The following is an 18,528-nucleotide window of genomic DNA, read 5'->3' on the forward strand; positions in this document are numbered from 1 at the left end:
CTTTTAGGACACACAGACCTTTTCTGCCAAACCCACCGGTGATGGGTTTCTGCACCTCTCACGGGCATTTCTTTACCTCCAGACCTAACTCACTTCCTCCCGATGAGGGAGGTTAGATGTTAGGCCATATCAAAAGGCAGATGGTTCCTCACTCAACTGTCCCCCTTGGAGGTCTCCAAGGCAGATGCAGAGTGACGAGAAAGTCCTGAAGCCAGAGTGAGACAGAGTGGTGTGGTCCAGACCTACAGGATCAATGGACAGACACGGATGGGACTGAGCTGGAGCCCAGCACCCATAACACATGGCTCAGGCTGCGGTGGAAGGGCACAGGAGCAGCTGAACTGCTCCATATGCAGAGGTATGGGGTTGAGACTCCAAGTGAACTTGATCCAGCTAATTAGAGTCTATTAGTGGCCTCAGGATCCTGACACTTACAAGAGTAGTGTTGCTTACTGTAGGGTTATGGTGCTTCCAGAGGCCTTACTGTTAGCCAAGAAGGGGGTCTAACAGAAAATAGTTGAGATCAAAACATGAGGAGAGAGTGCTAATGTGAAGTAACGTGGCTGTAGCAAACACATGCAACACATCTCAGCAAATAAAGCTTGGCTTCCCTAGAAGTGGCACTTGCAATGAGAGCAGCTTCCTCCTGAAATGACAGAAGAGAGATCTCAACTCTGTTACTGACAGTGTAGGAGACAAAACTGAGGAACAATGTATTTTGAAATTAATTGGGGAAAACAAACAAACAAACAAACAAACAAACCCACAACACGACGTTATTTCAGTGTTTTACCACAGTATCTGTGATCCTGCAGTTAAAAGCAGGGCTAGGGGAAGCAAATATCAGTTTCAGTAGATTTAGTTCCATTTAAAAAATCGATATGCGCCCTGCCTCCCTGCACTAGTGATCTGCACTTTCAAGACAACTCAAGCTTCATTGTTTTCGATTTCCTCAGCTCCAGCCCCCCTGGAAAACATTCACTGTGCACATCACATCTCTCCAGATTTTATTCTCATTCCAAGTCTGTGAGTACAAATATAGCAACACCACGCTCTCTGCATGCGCCGTTACAAGATGTGCTGAAATGTCAGATGCTAAGCAGTACAAAAAAGCACTTTACCACATTCTTGTTGATGTGAAATGTAATGGAGAAGGCAGAAACTGCTTTAACTTCAGCTGATTTATTAGATCCAAATACTCTCCTCCTTTCATGTGGCAGCAGTAGAACTATTAATGCTGCATTGGTTTCTACAGAGCTTGCAATGGTGCGCTGGTAAAAGCACAGCTCGAGAACAATCTGACTTCTGCAGGGCTCTGACCACAGCTCCCTTACCGCAGGCAGAGCACTGCAGGAAGGTGAATCCAGCAGAGAGGAGCAGGTGATACCCCTCTGTGGGGAGGAAGCCGGGGGGAGGCTGGGAAGCTTCCTACCTTGCAGCCATTGTCTGCCCGCTTCCTCTGCCCCACAGCCAGGGAAGCCATCAGTGACGCAGCTGCTGTGGCCGAGTGAACACAGCAGCGGTTGCAGGGCTCCACAACCTGCCCAGAGTCGGTTCTTGACAATTAGCAGCTCTGAGTGACTCAAATTAAAGCAATGTAGGGGCATTCCCTGTGGTTGGGTTTGTTTCTTGTATTACCAGAAACTGCTGGTTGGCCGTATTCCTTCTGCACATATGTATTATCCACAAAACGTAACTCAACTCGAATTTTTGAGGTACAACACTTTCTCTCCTCCTGGATGAGAAATAAAGCAGTTTGTCAGAGCATGAGTCTTCAATGTGAAAGGGAAAAAAAACCAACCAAGTTTCTGTTCTGATAAATTTGCATGTCCTCAGGAAGTGAAGGCCAGGGTATCACTTTGTTCAAGCTTTCCAGACAGCTCAAATAATAAGAATACAACCTCAAAGAAGTCAGCTATGATGTGAGTCATTGCTCATAAGAGAAGATGTAATCACTGCCTTACAGTGGACCTTAACCAATGGGACTGATATGCTGAACTCTGTCCAAAGGAGAAAGTGTGTGTGCAAATGGCAACACCTTCTCCAAAACCAAAGCCTAGTGTAAAGGAAGCTCATGTGGGAACTCACCTGTCCTCACACTACCCCCAAATGCAAGGTATCTGTGAAGACAGCAGGAGCTTTCTGCCCACGGAGAGTGTTATCTACCTGCTTTTACAGGAGATTTAAGGAGAGGAATTACGCTGTGTGTCATTAGGCAGTTATCACGGATTGTCGACATGTCGGTTTTTGCAGGGGTGTCTGTACAGTCCCCCAGATAAGCACATTGCTCCCTTCCCCTCCAAGGACACGGCACAAATCTGCCCTGACCATCAACTGGTCAGCCACAGCAGCTGTAAAAATCCTCAGGCTAAGAAAAGTGCAAGGACAAATTTGTTTGGAATCAAATGTGAACTTCGCAGTGGGATAAGCACCAGGTTAAGCTGAAGCACCTCAGGAGCATCTCTTAAACAAGCAGTCCTCAGTTCCTCCTTTCTGCTGGCAGGAAGCCTCTTGACTTCGGCATATCACTTTACTCAAATACTTTCACATTTTCCTAATGTTGAAATTCTAAACTGTCACAGCAGCTAAATACAGGAACAAAGCAAACTGAGTATATGAGAAAGAAAAGACTGTTTCATGTCTTTTCTGATTTTATTAGTAATATTTTTTTCCTTTTTCTAGAGTTTCTTGCTGAACTGGCAAATAACTTCTTGTTGCCAAATCTGTGCTTAATCTGATGTTTCATTTGCTATATACTCTTTTCTTTCAGCCAAGGTTCCTCTGTGAATCCAAGTTCCCCACTCTGCTCTAGTCACTATATAACCCACACTTGTGGGAACAGTCCTCGTTGGTGCTGGAGGAGGGAATCTTATCTGGGAGCGATTCGGTGTAAAGTCTCTGATACCACAAACACCAACAAATGCTGCAGTTTGGGTCTCACAGTCTGAGTACAACATCTAAACTTCTGGCTCCGTTTCTGGTTCTGGTCTCTGTGCAGGTGTCACTAACAATTTCCTCCCCTGCAAAGGGAAATGTGTGACCCATGCTGGGACCCACAGGTGCCAGTGGAGCAGAGCAGCCCCTCGTGCTGCCTGGCATGTGCACCTCAGGCTGCTGGGCTGGGCTGCATTACCTGAGTGCTCTGAAGAACCACTTGCTTCAGTGGTTTTGGGGTCAGCTCCTCCATCTAGAGTGTTAGATGTGACCTGAAAACACGGTACAGCACAAACAGCCCTCGAGCATTTCTCTTCATCTGTCTACAATAAGTCCAGCTAACTTTTGCCATCTTCTGGAGGGAAGGAACAAAATGAGAATTCTTAGCTGTGTGTGTGCATTCGAGCTCTGAGCATTAAGCAGTTTTTCACAGCCCCTTCTCTAGGCATTCTGAGGGAGACTGCAGATACCCCCGAGAAAGCTCCTGCTGTGACCATGGTGCTGTGCACACTCCTCTCACGCATTTGAGGCTCCAACACTGAGGATGTGACTCACTTCTGCATTATGCAGCAGTGACCATAACTCTGTACTTTATTTAGCTGGTTGCTGTTTATTTGCTATTCTCAAAAACATCTCTAAGCTTGCAGATATTTTTTTAACCATTTCAGTCTCCATTCTCCAATGCTGTTTTGGTTCAGCCTCTGACTCCAGAAACAGTTTCTATCTGGTTGTCCTTTCTTGTTCTGTCTCTGTTCCTCCCTCCTGTTGTTAAAACGCTGGCAATCTTTTTATGTCATCCTTTTAATTTCCTCAGAAGTTTCAACTTACATTTTTTTACTATATTTAGTGATAGCAACCCTGATCTCCAGTTCATGCCTATGACCAAGTGGGTGTCACCATCCTGCCCAGGGGCAGGTCAGTGCAGGAAGAGCAAGGAATAGATGAGGGGGGATGAGGAGGCTCTGAAGATGCCACAGCTGGGGTGAAACTCAGGGACTTGGGCAGACTCTAAAAGAGACACCTCTGAAAAAGAAGAATTTGGTATTTCTTTGTCACTAGCAAGCCCAAATGTGCATTGTTGAATTCAATATCAACTTCGCCATTGATTTCAATCTCTGTAGACTATAACTCATCTTCTTCACTGTCTTCATCAGAAATACTAAGGTACACAAGGAATGTGGAGGGAAGACTTGGGGTTTCCCAACAAGACTTTCAGCATTGCAGCCCGATGGGAAGAACTACTCAAAATGGAGCAGTGGTGCATTTTCCCTGGACTGAAATAAACCTTTCCTTCATGGGAGAGCTGCGCTTTCCCGTGGACAGTGAACTCACTTCCTTCTGCTTTGTTTATAGCTGCATGGGAGGTTTTTCCTCTTCCATTCCCTTTTCCAAGAGCAATGAGACAATAAGACATTGTTAAATGTTAAACACACAGGTTTCTGTTTCTTGTCTTACAGAATAACAGAACTTTTAGAATTATGAGAAATGAATCAAAGGATGGGAGGAAATGGTCAAATTTCACTCAGATTTTTATCCAGAACAGCAGAAAAGACATTAAGAAAAAGCACAGAAATGATTGGAAGTTTTTTTTTTTTTCTTCTTTCCCCAGAAAAAAAATTACAATTTAACTGTATAATCTTCAATGAACTTGTGAGCCACGCTTATACTTGGAAACTTTTTACCTCAGTACAAGTGATTTGGATAACGTCAGCTGTAATGAGGCACATGAACTAAGCATGCAGCTCACTAACAAAATGCAGAGATGCCATTTCTGACAGCACCAGGAAACTGTTCATCACCAGACTAGAAATATGCCTGGAAGGCATCCCTAGAGGGACAAGGGACCTGTGCAATCAGACAAGGATCTGAAGATAACTTTGGAGAAGTGGAAGCTCTCCAGAATGTATGGAAGAAAATGGAAGGATTCCAACCCCCTTCACACCCTGGGGAGGACCTCTAAAGCAAGACCAAATGGAGCTGGAATGGCTCGGGGAAAACTGGAAACCAGCGCAAGCCCAGCAGCCGGCTGGATGGAAACACTCAGCCAATGCCAATATCCAGCAAAACATCAGTGAAAATGCAAGATGAGGAAATTTTCCACTATCCACAATATACTGGCTGTGGAGAGATGACCAATGCCAAATATTTTTATGTTATTTGTGTTAGCAGCATTCTGGCAAATAGCTTTAAAAACCACAGTTCCTGTCTGTGCACATACCTGGGAGATGCTGTTTCCTCAGGCTGCTACCGCAGTGAGGCAGCTCACCAGAAACACATCCAAATGTTAATGACATTGAGGTCAGTGAGTGTGACAGTTTGACCTGAAGCAAGAGAAGATCCTGTTCGGCACGAGCAGCTCACTTGCTGCAGCAGAAGCTCCTTGGGATGCTGTGCTCCAGAGAAACACATATCACACTGATCTGCCCACTCCAGAAGCCCCATCTATTGTTCCCCTCCTGAAGCCAGGGTGATGATTGTGTTCACATCCACTTTTGCATACACTAAAAGCCCACACCTTACTGGGCTCAAGTATAAAAGTCTAAGCCAAAGATACAGAACTGATGCTCTCAGTACCCCAAAGCCAAAGGTGGAAGGTGATGTTAAAGGGCACATTCTAGAGGAGGCATGGGTACATTCTGATCAATATTTAGCACTGCTAAACTAACAGTTTGCATTGCCTTAGATTAAAATATTGCTTGGTGACTTTTTAGCAAAACAAACAAACAAACCAAACCTTTGAAAACTGATGCCATTGTTAACAGCAGATTGCAGGTAGAAAGATGGACAAAGCAAAACAACAAACAGCGGATTCAACAATAAAGCATTTGCCATAATTGGATAAGCCAGTGTGTAATGAAAATGTTGCCATGGATATCAGCACTGAGAAAGCAATTGTATCTCAGCAGTCAGCACTGAGGTCGTGCAGGCTGTCCGCTCACCAGGAGTCACAGGGAGGCACTGAGCAGTTCCCAAATGTGAGACCAACAGCAAAGCAGAAAGCTCTGGCTGCCAGTGACATTCAGGAAGGGAATTAGTGCTGCTGAGTGTGCTGCAGTGTGGGGAGAGCTGCTTCTAGGGGACAGAGCAGGATCTGCAGAGACTTCGATTAAGTGCACTTTTATTTATAAAACTGCATGTGTATAAACATGTAACCATCAAAGGAAAACCCTCCCACATGTTTTTAATAGGTAAGTAGTAGCCTCTAGGTTTGCTCCCTCCCTTCATAATCCTAAAGCAAAAGCTGCCAGATTACATAACAAAAATGCCATTATTCTTCTTGCTACTCTCTATTTCCTATCACATATACCCTTCCTTGTTCTTTTTCTTTTTTTTTGTCTCTTTTTCTTTTTTTTTTCACTTCTTCCATTTATTCCCTTCTCTTTCTGCCTCTCCCTACCCCCATTTAGTGGCATTTCATCTCCCCACTCATTCCCGGTCCTTTCCTGCTGCTCATGCTCCTCTGCCTCATGCGCAGTCCCTCCTTTCTTTCATACTGCATTAACTCTAACCCTGCTCGATGCACTCTGACAATCTATCTGTTTTTAATTGTTGCACTAAACATAGCTGGACATTTCAGAGACCATTTCAAAGTCTTCATAATTCAACTTGATTCCACGTACTTGATACAAGAGCCATATGGTTTTGTGGATCACGTATTGTTTCGCACATGTGAATGCTTATGGAGCAGACGACTGTTTGGGTATCAGTTGCTCACACTTTCTGAGCTGTAAATTAATTTTGTGCTATGTAATAGCACTGATGCTTTGAAATGTGCAAAGATTTTCTCCGTACATCTAAGAATGCCCTATAAATATCATGTCTGAGGGCTCTCAATCCATTGCCAGGAGCTCTGCTCACAGTTCCTTGTTAGCTGCTGCCAGTTTTTGTGGGGTGTATTGGTTCACCCCACCAAATTCACTGATTTACTGATTGGTAACTGTATTGTCTTCTCAGCACAGCGCTGATAGTCTTTACTCAGACAAATCCTTCCTGCATCACACTCTGGCATAAAGTCTTTAAAGAAGGAAGGAGAAGAGGGTGAACACTGTAATTGATTCTGTTGAAGGCGTGTAAGAGCTGACATCTCCTTTTCAGCAGCTAAAGAATAAATCAAATGCTAAAACCCTACCCTAGGTGTGGGTGTCTCCTGCACACTTTGTATCAAATGTGTGCATCTCCAGGGAGAGGAGGACAGAGACAAGCACTAAATGGAGTGGAAAAGTCCTCACACTGATTCAATTAGGGCAGTATATGTTGTAATATAGCTTCAAGGGATAACCGAAACTTTTGGAGGGTGCTTCCTTTTTTTTTTTTTTTCTCTCTCCCTTTTTCTTTTCTTTGGCTGCTGCCACATGGAGCTCATTTCACATTTCAGCTGCAGTGTAAGTGATACGGGAACCAGTATCACACTGTGGCTGATCCACTGCTGCCAAATGCTCGATGCCCTCCTCCAAGTGGGCTGAGGACACAGCCACCCACAGCTCCATCTTTGCACCCCGCTCCTGCCCTGCTGCTTTTCACACAGAGCATCCTGTCAGCAAACAGCAAGTGGCCACCAGAACGGACTCCCTTCATCCGGCTCTCGGGTAAAGCACCGAGGTTGGATCAGGGCAGTTGTGCACAATGGTGTCATGAAGCACAGGATGACAAAGAAGTACTGTTCAGCAAGTATATCAACAGAAGTAGATACACCTAATGCAATGATGATGCCCTGACTGTTATTTCCATTCTGATTTGTGCCAGCAAAGGTGCAGTGCCTGCAGTCCAAGTAAATTCATCGTGTGTGAGGCTGCTTTTCATTCAAGGTGGGCAACAGCACGAAAGTACAGAAAGATTTCTCTGGGTATCCCAGGGGCTGTGGCTGCTTTGTGTTATTGCAGCAATGCCCCGGTTTCATTCAAGAAGCCAACAAATACAACGATAGCAATAAAGATAACCACAGCAGATTTTCCCCTCCTGATGGAGGACCCCTGGAACTCCCAGTGCACCGTGAGAGCCTTTGCACACACACACCTCAAGCTTCGCTTCTCCAAAACTGAGCCCCGCTTTAGTCTTTGCTTCTCAGAAAGTGGATGAGATAAATATAAAGCGCCCGGAACACCTCTGCACACGTGTCTGTTCACCACGGCACATTCCCTGGCCGAGGCCCCTCGGTCACACAGCAGCACGCTACGATGCTCTCGTGGCAGCACGGCAGGGGAGGGCGGCCCTCTCCGCACGGGGGTTCTGCCCGGCTCTGGGCGACGCGGTGCTCGGGGGGTTCGGCGCTGCCGTTGGCAACGGGATGGCACAGAGAGGGGGAACCGTCGGCACCTCCGTTGCCGTCTTTCCCCGGCAGCCCCGCTGTAAGGCAGCAAATCCTCGCTGGGGCCGCTCCCCGCCGACAGCCCCCGGCACAGCCGGGCAGCGTGGAGCGGGACCCCGGGATTCCCCGCAGCCCCAACCAGAGCTGAGCCGGGGGAGGGTGGGGGAGCAGCGCGGTGCAGCCGAAGCCGTTCATCCCTCGCACCTGGTGCGAACGCTCGCCCCGAGCGCGGGGTTTCTCTGCGATTCATGGCAGCAAACTACTTCTTTAGATGCTTCATGGATATTCAGCTCCTTTTCAAATAAGTGACAACAGCTGATCTAAAAAGTAGTCTGAGAACTCACGCAGGAGCTGATGAAGTGAGAGCACATCGAGCCCTGCTACAGCGGGAACTCAGCTCTCTTCGCTGCACCAATTGCGTACCGCTGCCGGCATCCGGAACGTGAGCAATGTATGGAAAGTGCCATTTCCCAGAGCCGTGCCCCTTTTTTTCCTTTCTCTTCACATTTTGCAATCGGAAGCTCGTTTGCTCAAGCCCGATATACCGCACGGGGCCGGGGCTCCGCCAGGGGGCAGCGCAGGGCCGGGTCGGGTCGGGGGGTGCCCGAGGCCACCTCCATCCCCTCCGTCCCCTCCGTCCCTTCCATCCCCTCCATCTCATCCCGGCCCCTCCCGGCCCCCGGGCTCCTCTCCTAGCCCCGCTCCGCTCCGCCGCCGGCAGCGCGCCGTGCCCAGCAGCCCGGCGGCCCCGAGGCTGCGGCTCGTTAGGCCGTGTGCGGCTTTAAAGTCCCAAACGGGTAATGGGGAACATCAGAAAGACATTCGGGTGAACTCTTCGCCTCTAATGGGAAACAGTTGAGAGCTCCACCAAATCTGTCACTTTTTAAATGGAAACATGAAAAAAGGCTGAGATAAAACAAAACAAAGAAAAGGAGTTGGAATAATGCACTTTGATTCAGATACTGAAAAACTTTCCTCAAGGAATGGAAAAACTGATGGAAAAAAAAAAAAAAAAAAAAAAGTAAAAAAAAAAAAGGCCAACCGCGATATGACAGTGCCCGCAGCACTGTGAGCAGACATTCCTGCCTGTAATCCCCTCACTCTCTTCCCACTCTGGGGAGGGAAAAATCCGTTCCGCGATGGCTGGCAGAGATGTGCAGACCTCGGACGCTGAACCGAAGGCTCCCGCCGCTATCCCGGGCAGCGCCGTCCGAGTGGGGCTCCGCCACACGCGGCACGGGGCCGAGCCAACGCCGGGAGAGGAGCGGGGCCGCATGGCGGGGTGCGGCCGGAGCTCCTTACGGGCACTGGGATCGGTGACATGCAGCTAAGGGGGTACTACAAATTCTTCCACTAAGTTCAGAGCTCTCCTCCGTGCCCCGGAGGCGCAGCGGGAACACGGATGCGGCCCGCAGCGGGGACACGCCGGGGAAGAGGCCCTGCGGTCGGCACCCCCGACGGGGCGGCCCTTCCCCTGGCGATCTCAGCACTGCGTCCCCGGCTGGGGACAGATCGGGGCAGAGCTCGGGCCGCCAAACCCTCGAACTCCTGAAAGCTGGCCGTTCCCGAAGGCCTCCTCTGCCTCAGCCCGGTGACGGCGGGTTCTGTTACGCGGGCGGCCGGGGCCCGGCAGCCCCCCCGCGTCCTCCGCTCCTCTCCGTCGAGGCTGAGGTGTTTTGTTCCCATCGACACTGTTTGTACCCGAGGGCACCGATAAGCTCCCGCGGGGCCCCTCCCTCGGCGGGGAGCGGAGGAAGCCCAGCGCATCGGCTACACCGCCCGCCTCCTCCTGCTTCGTTGTTTTCCGAACGTTGTTAAAAGCAACACCTGGGAAAAAAATTATATGAAAGGACGACAACGAAGCGACTCCTTTTTGTTTTCCCCCGCTTTTGATAATTCCGGACATTATCCCACGCGTCGCTCTCGACTTTCCCCTGTCCTTTCATTGCTTGTTTGGGTTTTCGCGGAGCACAACGATAGCGCGAGAAAGGACCGCAACGCGCGGCCACCGCTGCTCGGGGCTCTCTGAGGGCGGCTTCCCGGCCCCGCTCCACTCCCGGCCCGCAGCCCCGCCGCTCCGCGCCCAGCGCACGGCCGTCGGAGCCCAGGAGGGCAGGAGCGCAGCGTGCGGGGCTGTGCCGCTCTCCCGACGGCGTTAGAGCCGGGCCGCCTCATTTCATCGAAAATCGCATAAAGGTCAAATACAGCGTGCTGCCCCGTTACTGCGTAATCGCGCCTAACGGAATGTGCGTGTTGTGTGTGAAAAGGCTCCTTAAAGAGGGAGAGAAGTGAATGAAACGAAGCTTGGTGACACGGCCGTCTGCCCGCAGAGCTGCCGCGCTTACGCGGCTCTGCCCCGGCGCCCGGAGCCGCCCGCACTGCCGGAGGGACGGCGCCGAGAGCGGGCGGTGTGCGGGCCGTGCCTGGGCTCTACCCGGGCCGCCCACAGGCTGTGTGCGGGCTGCGTGCGGGCACGGGCCGGGCCCCCGAAGCCGAGCGGGCAGAGGCGGCGTTGAGCCGTAAGGTGCCACGTGCCGGGGTGTCCCCGGAGGAGCCCCACAGACGCCGCGTCCCCCAGCAGCATCCCCCTGACTCCGAGCTGCGCTCCGTGCGCCGGGGCCGCGGCCAACGCGAGGCTCCATCGAAAAGCGGATTCCGCTCCGGGCGACTCGGCGTTCATTCGGAACGGATTGCCAGCAGCCCAGCGAGCCCCGCAGCTGCTGGTTTGGCTCGGAGAGCCCCGTGTGGTTTATGAACTTGTAGAGGGAAAAAGGAAAAAGATGTCCATCCAAGTAAACTCTAAGTGAAAACTTATTGATTACCTCCGCCTCCCTGTCTCTGATCTGATTAACCGTTTGCCATCACACTTTCCGAGTCACTTCTGTGCTGGTTTCCCTCTGCCTGAGCTCTGCGAGACTCTTCCAGAAGGGCGCTGTGATGTCGGGACCAACAGACTGTAAACAACCACAAGAAACACAGCGAATGTTTTCAATCCAGCTAGGGGACTAAAACAAACTGCCCGCATCAGGCCGGCCCGTTTCGACGAACGCCTCCCAGGCCTCTGCCGAGCGCACTGTGGAGCTACCTGGGCTTGGTGGATGCGGGCGGGTGCCGCGCCCCGCCGGGCAGAATCCTCCCGGAACCCCCGACCTGTGCCGCTCGGGTGGGGCTCCGAGGGTGGAGGAGGGAGGCACGGGGGGACCCAACGGGCGCGCCCTGCTTCAATCCCAGCGGCCGAGGACTCCCGACTGCACTTATCCGGGCCCCTGCCATCGCCCGTTGTACCGTCGGGTTTTTCCGTCGTGCCGACTGCCCGAGCCCACCTGCCCGAGGCTCGCTGCCCGCGGCCTCTCCTGCGGACGGGCGGGTGGGCGGCCCCGGCCTCTGCAGTGAGGCCGGCAAGAGGACCCCCGGTGCTGCTCCCCCCCCCACTCCAGTAGGGCCGCCCCGAGGTTGCATCGGCACCGGGCGGGGCCGGACCCCGGGGCGGGTGGGAGCGGGGATCCCGCGGCAGCCCCGAGTGGCAGCGAGGGGCGGCGGTGGGGAGAGGGGCAGCAGAGCCGGGCCGGGCCACAGCCGTCACAGGCGGAGCGGCGATTTTTTAAATAACAAACGTATTTTTTATTTCTGAAACAAAAATATCGTTTTCGGCTTAACAATGGCCGGATCTCTCTGAATGAAGCCTCTGCATATTTTCCTGTTTTAATTGGTTGTATAATAAACAGTCCTGACCCCACACTCTCTTTTCAATGAGTTCAGGGTGAAACGCGGACCATGGGACTGGAAATGACTTTTTCACCACTTAAAACACGGACAAGAATACCAGGAATCAGGCGGCATCGATCGGCCGGGCGGGAGGGGCCTCAAGGTGAGAGAGGCTGCGTGACCCTCCTCGCTAGACCGGCAGCCTCCGGCACCCCGGCCCCGGACACCGCAGCCGAGCCGAGTTGATCCGCGTTGCGCCGAGCCGCGCCGATCCGGCCGGGAGTTCTCCCGACTCAAGGCTACGCACCCTACGAGCACCGCCAAGGCCCGACGGCTGCGCGAAGGGCGGCAGAAGAAGACAAACCGGCGTGCGCAGAAGAGCGCTCCGGGCCCGGCACTGCTGTGGGGCAGCTGAGGGACGGTGGGCGCCCGCCCAAACCCAGGCCGCCGAGCCCTCCCTCCCCTGGGGCCCGTCGCAGCGCTCTGCCCCTCCGGCGGCGGCGGCTCGGAGAGGCTGCTTCCACGCCCGCTCCGTGCACGGAGAGCGCAGTCGTCGCTCTGCTTTCATCTCTCGCCAGCGTTGCATAAAGCCCATAAGACGGGGCCGCTCGGGCGGCACCTCGGGCGAGACCGCGGCCCCGAGTCCCCCCGCCCTAGGCTCCCCCCAGTCCGGCCAGACTGGGGATGCGCGGTGCCCTTTGGTCGACGTTAGATAACGAGCACGGGTCTGGCACGGTGCGCGAAGCCGTGAGACTGCCGCTCCGTGTGGGGTCAGCGGGGCTGGGGACCGCGGGGCCCGGGGCACATCAGAGCCCAACCCGGGCAGATCCCCGGCACAAAACCCGATCCGACCCACTTGGGGCCATTCACGTGGCCCGGATCCCGACCTCGAGGGGCAGCGGGGCTGTCGGGCGGCCCAAGCTGGGGGAGTGAGCACTTGCAAGTAGGGTCAGTCCCCGCCGCCCCGGGCAGCAACGAAACGGGAGGGAAGCAGCGAACCGTGCCCGGATCACGGGGATATGCACCGGGCCACTCCCGGAGCGGCAGGACAAGCCTGGCTCGGCCGAGAGCTCCGCACCGGGCTTCCCGGGCGATGCGAGTCGAAGGCTGCAGCCGAGCCCCGAACACGGCGGCTGTTACTGAACCACACAAGTTTACATTCGGTGCCGCCTTGTTTATAAAATACAGAAAGCAATCGCGAAAACATCCTACGGGCGCGACGGCGGCGTGGCTCCGCTGGGTGCCGGGCGCTCGGAGGGCACAGCCCGGCCCCACGCACGAGCAGCCGCTGCACCCCGCCGCCCGCAGTCGCGGAGCAGAGTCCGTTGGGCACGGGCAACCCGAGAGCCCCGAGGCACCTTATGCCCGCCGCCTGTCTTCCAGGAGGGCCTCGGGAAAGAGCCCCGCATCGCACGGCACCGAGAACCGCGAACCGTTCCGCTCCCCATGCTGGGTGCTTGTGCTGCCTGGGGCCGCTCCCTGCGAGTCACAGCCCGCAGACCCCGAGGGAAGCGCGGTGGCCCTGGGGCCCCGTGGCGGCGGGAGGGAGTCCCTTCCGAGTTCACGGCCTCGACGGATCTCGGAGGAAACGAGCGGGGACGGGCAACCCTGAACGAACGAGGAACGGTCACGTCAGCGCCGTGCAGCGCCGATCCCGGGCACGAAGCGGAGCTGGGCCGATGTGCGGCGGCACCCCCGGCACCCTCGGCTCCGTTCCGTCCTTTCCCCTAGCGTGGCACCGGTGCTGGAGATCGAGCCGCTCCGCTCCCTCCCCGCAGTGCCCGGGCCGAGCCGGGCCCGCAGCCCCCGCGTCCCTCACCGCCGCCCCCGGCCGGAACAGAGCCGCGCGCCGCGCTCCCTCCCGGCGCCGTCCCGCGGTGCCCACACAGAGACGCACAGATCCCCGGCCCCGCTCCGCACGCCGCGCCCGTTTCCGTGCCGGAGCCACGAGACGCCTCGTTCCCCGAGCACGGAGGCTGCAGAGGGCCTGGGAGCCGGGCCCGGGCCCGGGGAGTGCCGTTAACTCGGGCTTCGGCCCCGCAGCATCGGCACGGGGCCCGGACAGGCCGCCGGTTCCGTAGCGGCACGGCACGGGTCGGGAGGGCGCAGGGCTGCTCCGCGTCGCTCTGCTCCGCGGCTCCGAGCGAGCGGGGAGAAGCAAAAGCGGAGCCGGGGCACGGCGGGCAGAGCGCCGGGACGGGCCCAGGGCTAACCGCGGGGCCGCACGGAGCCGGGCAGCAGCGTCCCGCGGCGGAGCGACAAACGGCGGTCTCGGCGCTGCCGCTTCTCGGTCCCGGCGCGGAGAAGCGGAGAGAAACAAAACAATATTAAGAGAAAGGCATTTATTGGAGACCTTACAAGGCTAGAAAGTACATTAACAGTGCTAGGCCACTCTAGAGAAGTTGGTCCCAAAACGGTACTACGCCACAGCATCTATCAGCTTACAGAAACGCTTACACAATCGCTAAGAACTGGCCCCTGTGTTATACACGCTATTTCTTTTCACATTCATCTATGTAAAATCGAAGGATCAAAACGTTTTAAGAAAAAGGGCGAGCACTCAAAGCAGAACCTACCGAAATCCCTTTCGGGCCAGGTTTGGGGACAAAAATACGGAGCTAGTTTAAACTTTCAATATCAATTATACTATGAGCACGGAGAAATATTCAAATTTCGTAGGAAACCGTCTTTTTTTTTTTTTTATAACATCAAAATATATTTTTTTAGACCTACATAAAATTTCTTGTAAGACCTCAGAGGACATCGTCTCCTTTAAAAACCGTATCTCCCACGGCCGGAGCCTTCACGAACGGTCCCGGCCCCCGGATCCCACCGCGCAGTCCCACCCGGCGCCGCCCGGGGAAAGGCACCGCAGCAGCGCCGCGCTTTGCGGCCGAAGAGGAAGAGGAGCGGGAGGAAGAGGCCGAGCTCAGCCGGCGGCACCCGGGCCCGGCGAGAAGGCCGTGCTGCTCACAGGCCGAGCCCGAGCGCTTGAAGGCCGAGTCACAAAGGAGCAGAGTTCAGAGAGGCGGCGGCCCGCCGTCACCGCGTCCCCCGCGCCCCCAGAAATAAAGCGACAAAACGCCGACCCCGAGGCCTCTCCGAAACAGACACACACACACACACACAGACGGACCGGCGGACAGACCGCGCCAGCCGGGAGCCGCCCGCCCGCCGCGGCGGGCACGGAGAGGGACGTCCGCAGCCGGAGCGGGCGTCGCGGGGCGGCGGCGGGGACCCGTTCCCTAGATGTCAATGCGGGAGTGCAGGGCGCCGTGTTTGCTGTCGTGCTCCCAGTAGGAACAGTGCATGACGGACAGCTCGGCGGGCTGGCGGGCGCAGGCGAACTGGAGGCCGGCTCCGTTCGCGGCCGGGGCGGCGGGAGGCGCGGGGCTGGCCGGGCCCAGCTGCTGCGGGTGGTGGGCGTGCGGGTGGTGCGGGTGGGCCACGCCGTTGTAGGAGTTCACCATGCCGGGTAGCGCCACGCTCTGCACCCGCGAGTAGGGGCCGTAGGAGGCAGGGCCCGAGAGTCCTTTCACGTTGACGGGGCTGACGCTGCCGCCGGACATCTGGCAGGAGGCGTAGGGCACGGGCGCGGGGGGCTGCGGCAGCGGCCACGAGTTGTTCATGAAGGTGGACTGCAGGTACTTGGGCGGGGAGAGGTAGCCGTAGCCGTCGGGGCCGAAGAGGCTCTTGCCGGGCTGGAAGTGAGTCGGGGGCGGCCGGAAGGGCCGCTTCATCCTCCGCCGCCGGCGGTAGTTGCCCTTCTCGAACATGTCCTCGCAGGCGGGGTCCAGCGTCCAGTAGTTGCCCTTGCGCTCCCCGCCGCCCTCGCGGGGCACCTTGATGAAGCACTCGTTGAGACTGAGGTTGTGGCGGATGCTGTTCTGCCAGCCCTTCTTGTTCTTCTCATAGAAGGGGAACTTGCTGATGATGTACTGGTAGATCCCGGACAGCGTGAGCCTCTTCTCGGCGCTCTCCCGTATGGCCATTGCGATCAGGGCCACGTAGGAGTAGGGGGGCTTCTGCGACGGGTCCGGCTTTTCGGGGCCCTTCTCGGCGCTCAGTTCCTCCTTGCCCCGCTCCGGCTCCTTGCTGCCGCCGCCGTCATGGGCCAGCATCGCCACCGCGTCCTCCTCGCCGTCCGCGTAGCCGCTCATCATGGTGTCCGCGGCCGCGCGCCGCGGTGCCGGCGCGGAGCTGTGCCGGTGCGGAGCGGTGCGGGTGCAGAGATCTGCTGCTGGCGGCCGTCCCGTCGGGAGCTCGCCGGAGCCGGGGCCGGGGCCGGGACGGAGCTCGCTCGGCGCCTCTCGCGGCGCCGCGGGTCCCGTGCAGCGCGGCGGCGGCGGCGGCGTCCCTGCCCCAGCGGGCTCCGCTCCCCTCTGCCGCGGCGGCCGGGCTCTTTTCTGATTTGTATGGGCCCGGCCGAGTTCCGCTTTCGTCAGGAGCCCGCTCCCCTATCGCCGCCGAGCCGCTGGGCACGGCCGGGTTCAGCCCGCAGTCACGGCGCTCGGCCCCGCGCACACGCGGCCCGACGTGGCCCCGCGGAGCGGCGCGGCGTGGAACCGCCCCGGTGCGGCCGCGCCACCGGGGGGGTGGGGAGGCGGGGGGCTCCAACGAGCCGCCCCCGCCGCCGCCGCCGTCGCCGCCGCCCTCCCGCCCTCCCCGGGCCCGCGGCTCGGAGCTGTTCCGCGGACAGCAGCCGCCGCGCTCGGCCCTGCCCGGTGGCTGCACGCGGCCGCGTTTATATGTCTCGGCCCCGGGCCGCGCTCGGGGAGCAAAGGGAGGTTGGGAGCGCTTCTGCCGCTCGGTTCTGCCGTCCGTGCGGCACGGAGCGGGGCTGTCGAGTCGCTCCTTCTCCCTCCTGCAACGGCTGCCGGGCCGCCAGAAGCCCTGGGGCAGGGACGGAACAGGGTAGGGCAGGGTCCGTGGTGCCCCTGCGCTCCTCCCCGCAGGGCTCCCACTTATTTCGCACGCATCCCCGAGGATCGCATCTTTTCCTTCTCCTGTTCTGCCTTCGGGTGAAGCCTCAGCGAGCGGCGGTATAGAAGCCTGAACTGAAAAGGTGCCGTGTCACAACAAATCGTTAACGGTGTGGTTCTATCTGCAGTCACAGAAACAGGCGAATAAGACCGAGGATGCTTCAAACGATTTTTGAAGCAGCCCTCGCCCCGGAGCAGCCGAGCTCCGGCCCACCTGAGAGGCCCTCGGGGCGCGGCGGAGTGTGGCCGCGGACACAACCCGAAGCAGGGGACCGGGGCCGCAGCCGAGCACAGCTGTGCGCTTCGTCTCACGGCAAGGGCTGTCGAGCGCGCTAGCGCGGCTCGCTGAGTTCCACGCGCAGCCCCGTGGCTGCTGTTCGCACCCGGCCCGCAGCCCCACTTTCACCTTTCTGGGACGCGAATCGCTGCCAAGCGCTATTCCCCGCCCCGCGCACTTTGCGTGCCATAAGTTTTCGTAACCAAGCCCAAATCCGAGCGCGAAGGGACAGCAGCTCTCTGTCGGTGCTCCCGGCGGAGCTCGGCCGCTCCCGGTGAGCGTGCCCGGGGAGATGCGCAGGGGTCCTGCTTCCCTCTCCGGGAGAGGAATTTGGAACGAACTGTAGGGGAGAAAATGAATCACCCTTCGGGAGCTGTTGTATTTATAGATTAAAATATAGTTCTGCTCGTTCACCTACAGCTGCACAGGCTGATCACTTATCTCGCGTCCATCGAGAAACGTTCCTAAAATACGATCTCCACACATGCGGTCACACCAGCGACACACCTTGCTTTTCGGCGCACAGCCCTCGGCGCCCAGCAACACCCCCGGGCCCAGTCCTACCCCGGCCATCTCGCTCCCGCAGCCGCCCGCTCCCGCAGCCGGCCCCAGCTGTGTGTGTCGCCAGGCCGTGGACGCGGGGCTCCCCAGGGCCGGGCGAGCCTCTTTCTGCGGCCACCCATGCAGCTCCCGGCGCTCCCCTCGCAGGCATTTCCGCGGCGAGAGCCGGGGCAGGTGGAACAGCACTGCTGCGTGTGTCATCACCTCCTCCAAATGGCTCATTCCTCCCTTTTCACTCCAAAACCGAGCGCGCGGCTCCTCTCCAGGGCTCGCTAGCTCACAGAGGACATTTGACATCCAAGGGGTGCAGGAGTTAATTTTTCTTTTCTTTCTTTTCTTTTCTTTTCTTTTCTTTTCTTTTCTTTTCTTTTCTTTTCTTTTCTTTTCTTTTCTTTTCTTTTCTTTTCTTTTTTCTTTTCTTTTCTTTTCTCTTTTCTCTTCTCTTTTTCCTTTCCTTTCCTTTCCTTTCCTTTCCTTTCCTTTCCTTTCCTTTCCTTTCCTTTCCTTTCCTTTCCTTTCCTTTCCTTTCCTTTCCTTTCCTTTCCTTTCCTTTCCTTTCCTTTCCTTTCCTTTCCTTTCCTTTCCTTTCCTTCCTCTTTTTTTTTTTTTTTTTCCCCCAAATGTCTCCTTTTTTTCTTTCCCCCTTCCGCAGCTCCATGCAGGGGCATTTCGGACGGCGCAAGGAGCGGTGGGGCGAGCAGCTCCGAGGTGAGCGCGCAGCCCCCGCGCGGGACTCGGATGGCCCCGGCAGCTCCGCTGTGCTC

The 18,528-nt window shown here is 56.3% G+C and overlaps 1 protein-coding gene across 1 annotated transcript; it reads right to left on the reverse strand.

Moving 5' to 3' along the window:
* Nucleotides 1–14,271: 14,271 nt before the first annotated feature.
* FOXL2 (forkhead box L2) lies at nucleotides 14,272–16,284 on the reverse strand. Its single transcript, XM_052686442.1, has one exon. It carries the CDS (start codon nucleotides 16,105–16,107, stop codon nucleotides 15,190–15,192), a length of 918 nt encoding a protein of 305 aa, XP_052542402.1. The 5' UTR covers nucleotides 16,108–16,284; the 3' UTR covers nucleotides 14,272–15,189.
* Nucleotides 16,285–18,528: the final 2,244 nt, after the last annotated feature.

Source organism: Tympanuchus pallidicinctus, unplaced genomic scaffold (genome assembly GCF_026119805.1).
Source record: "Tympanuchus pallidicinctus isolate F22 unplaced genomic scaffold, pur_lepc_1.0 scaffold22, whole genome shotgun sequence".
NCBI classification, from domain to species: Eukaryota; Metazoa; Chordata; class Aves; order Galliformes; family Phasianidae; genus Tympanuchus; species Tympanuchus pallidicinctus.

Coding starts and splice junctions, on each gene's coding strand:
- FOXL2 (XM_052686442.1), bottom strand. CDS start 16,107: ATGATGAGCGGCTACGCGGACGGCGAGGAGGACGCGGTGGCGATGCTG.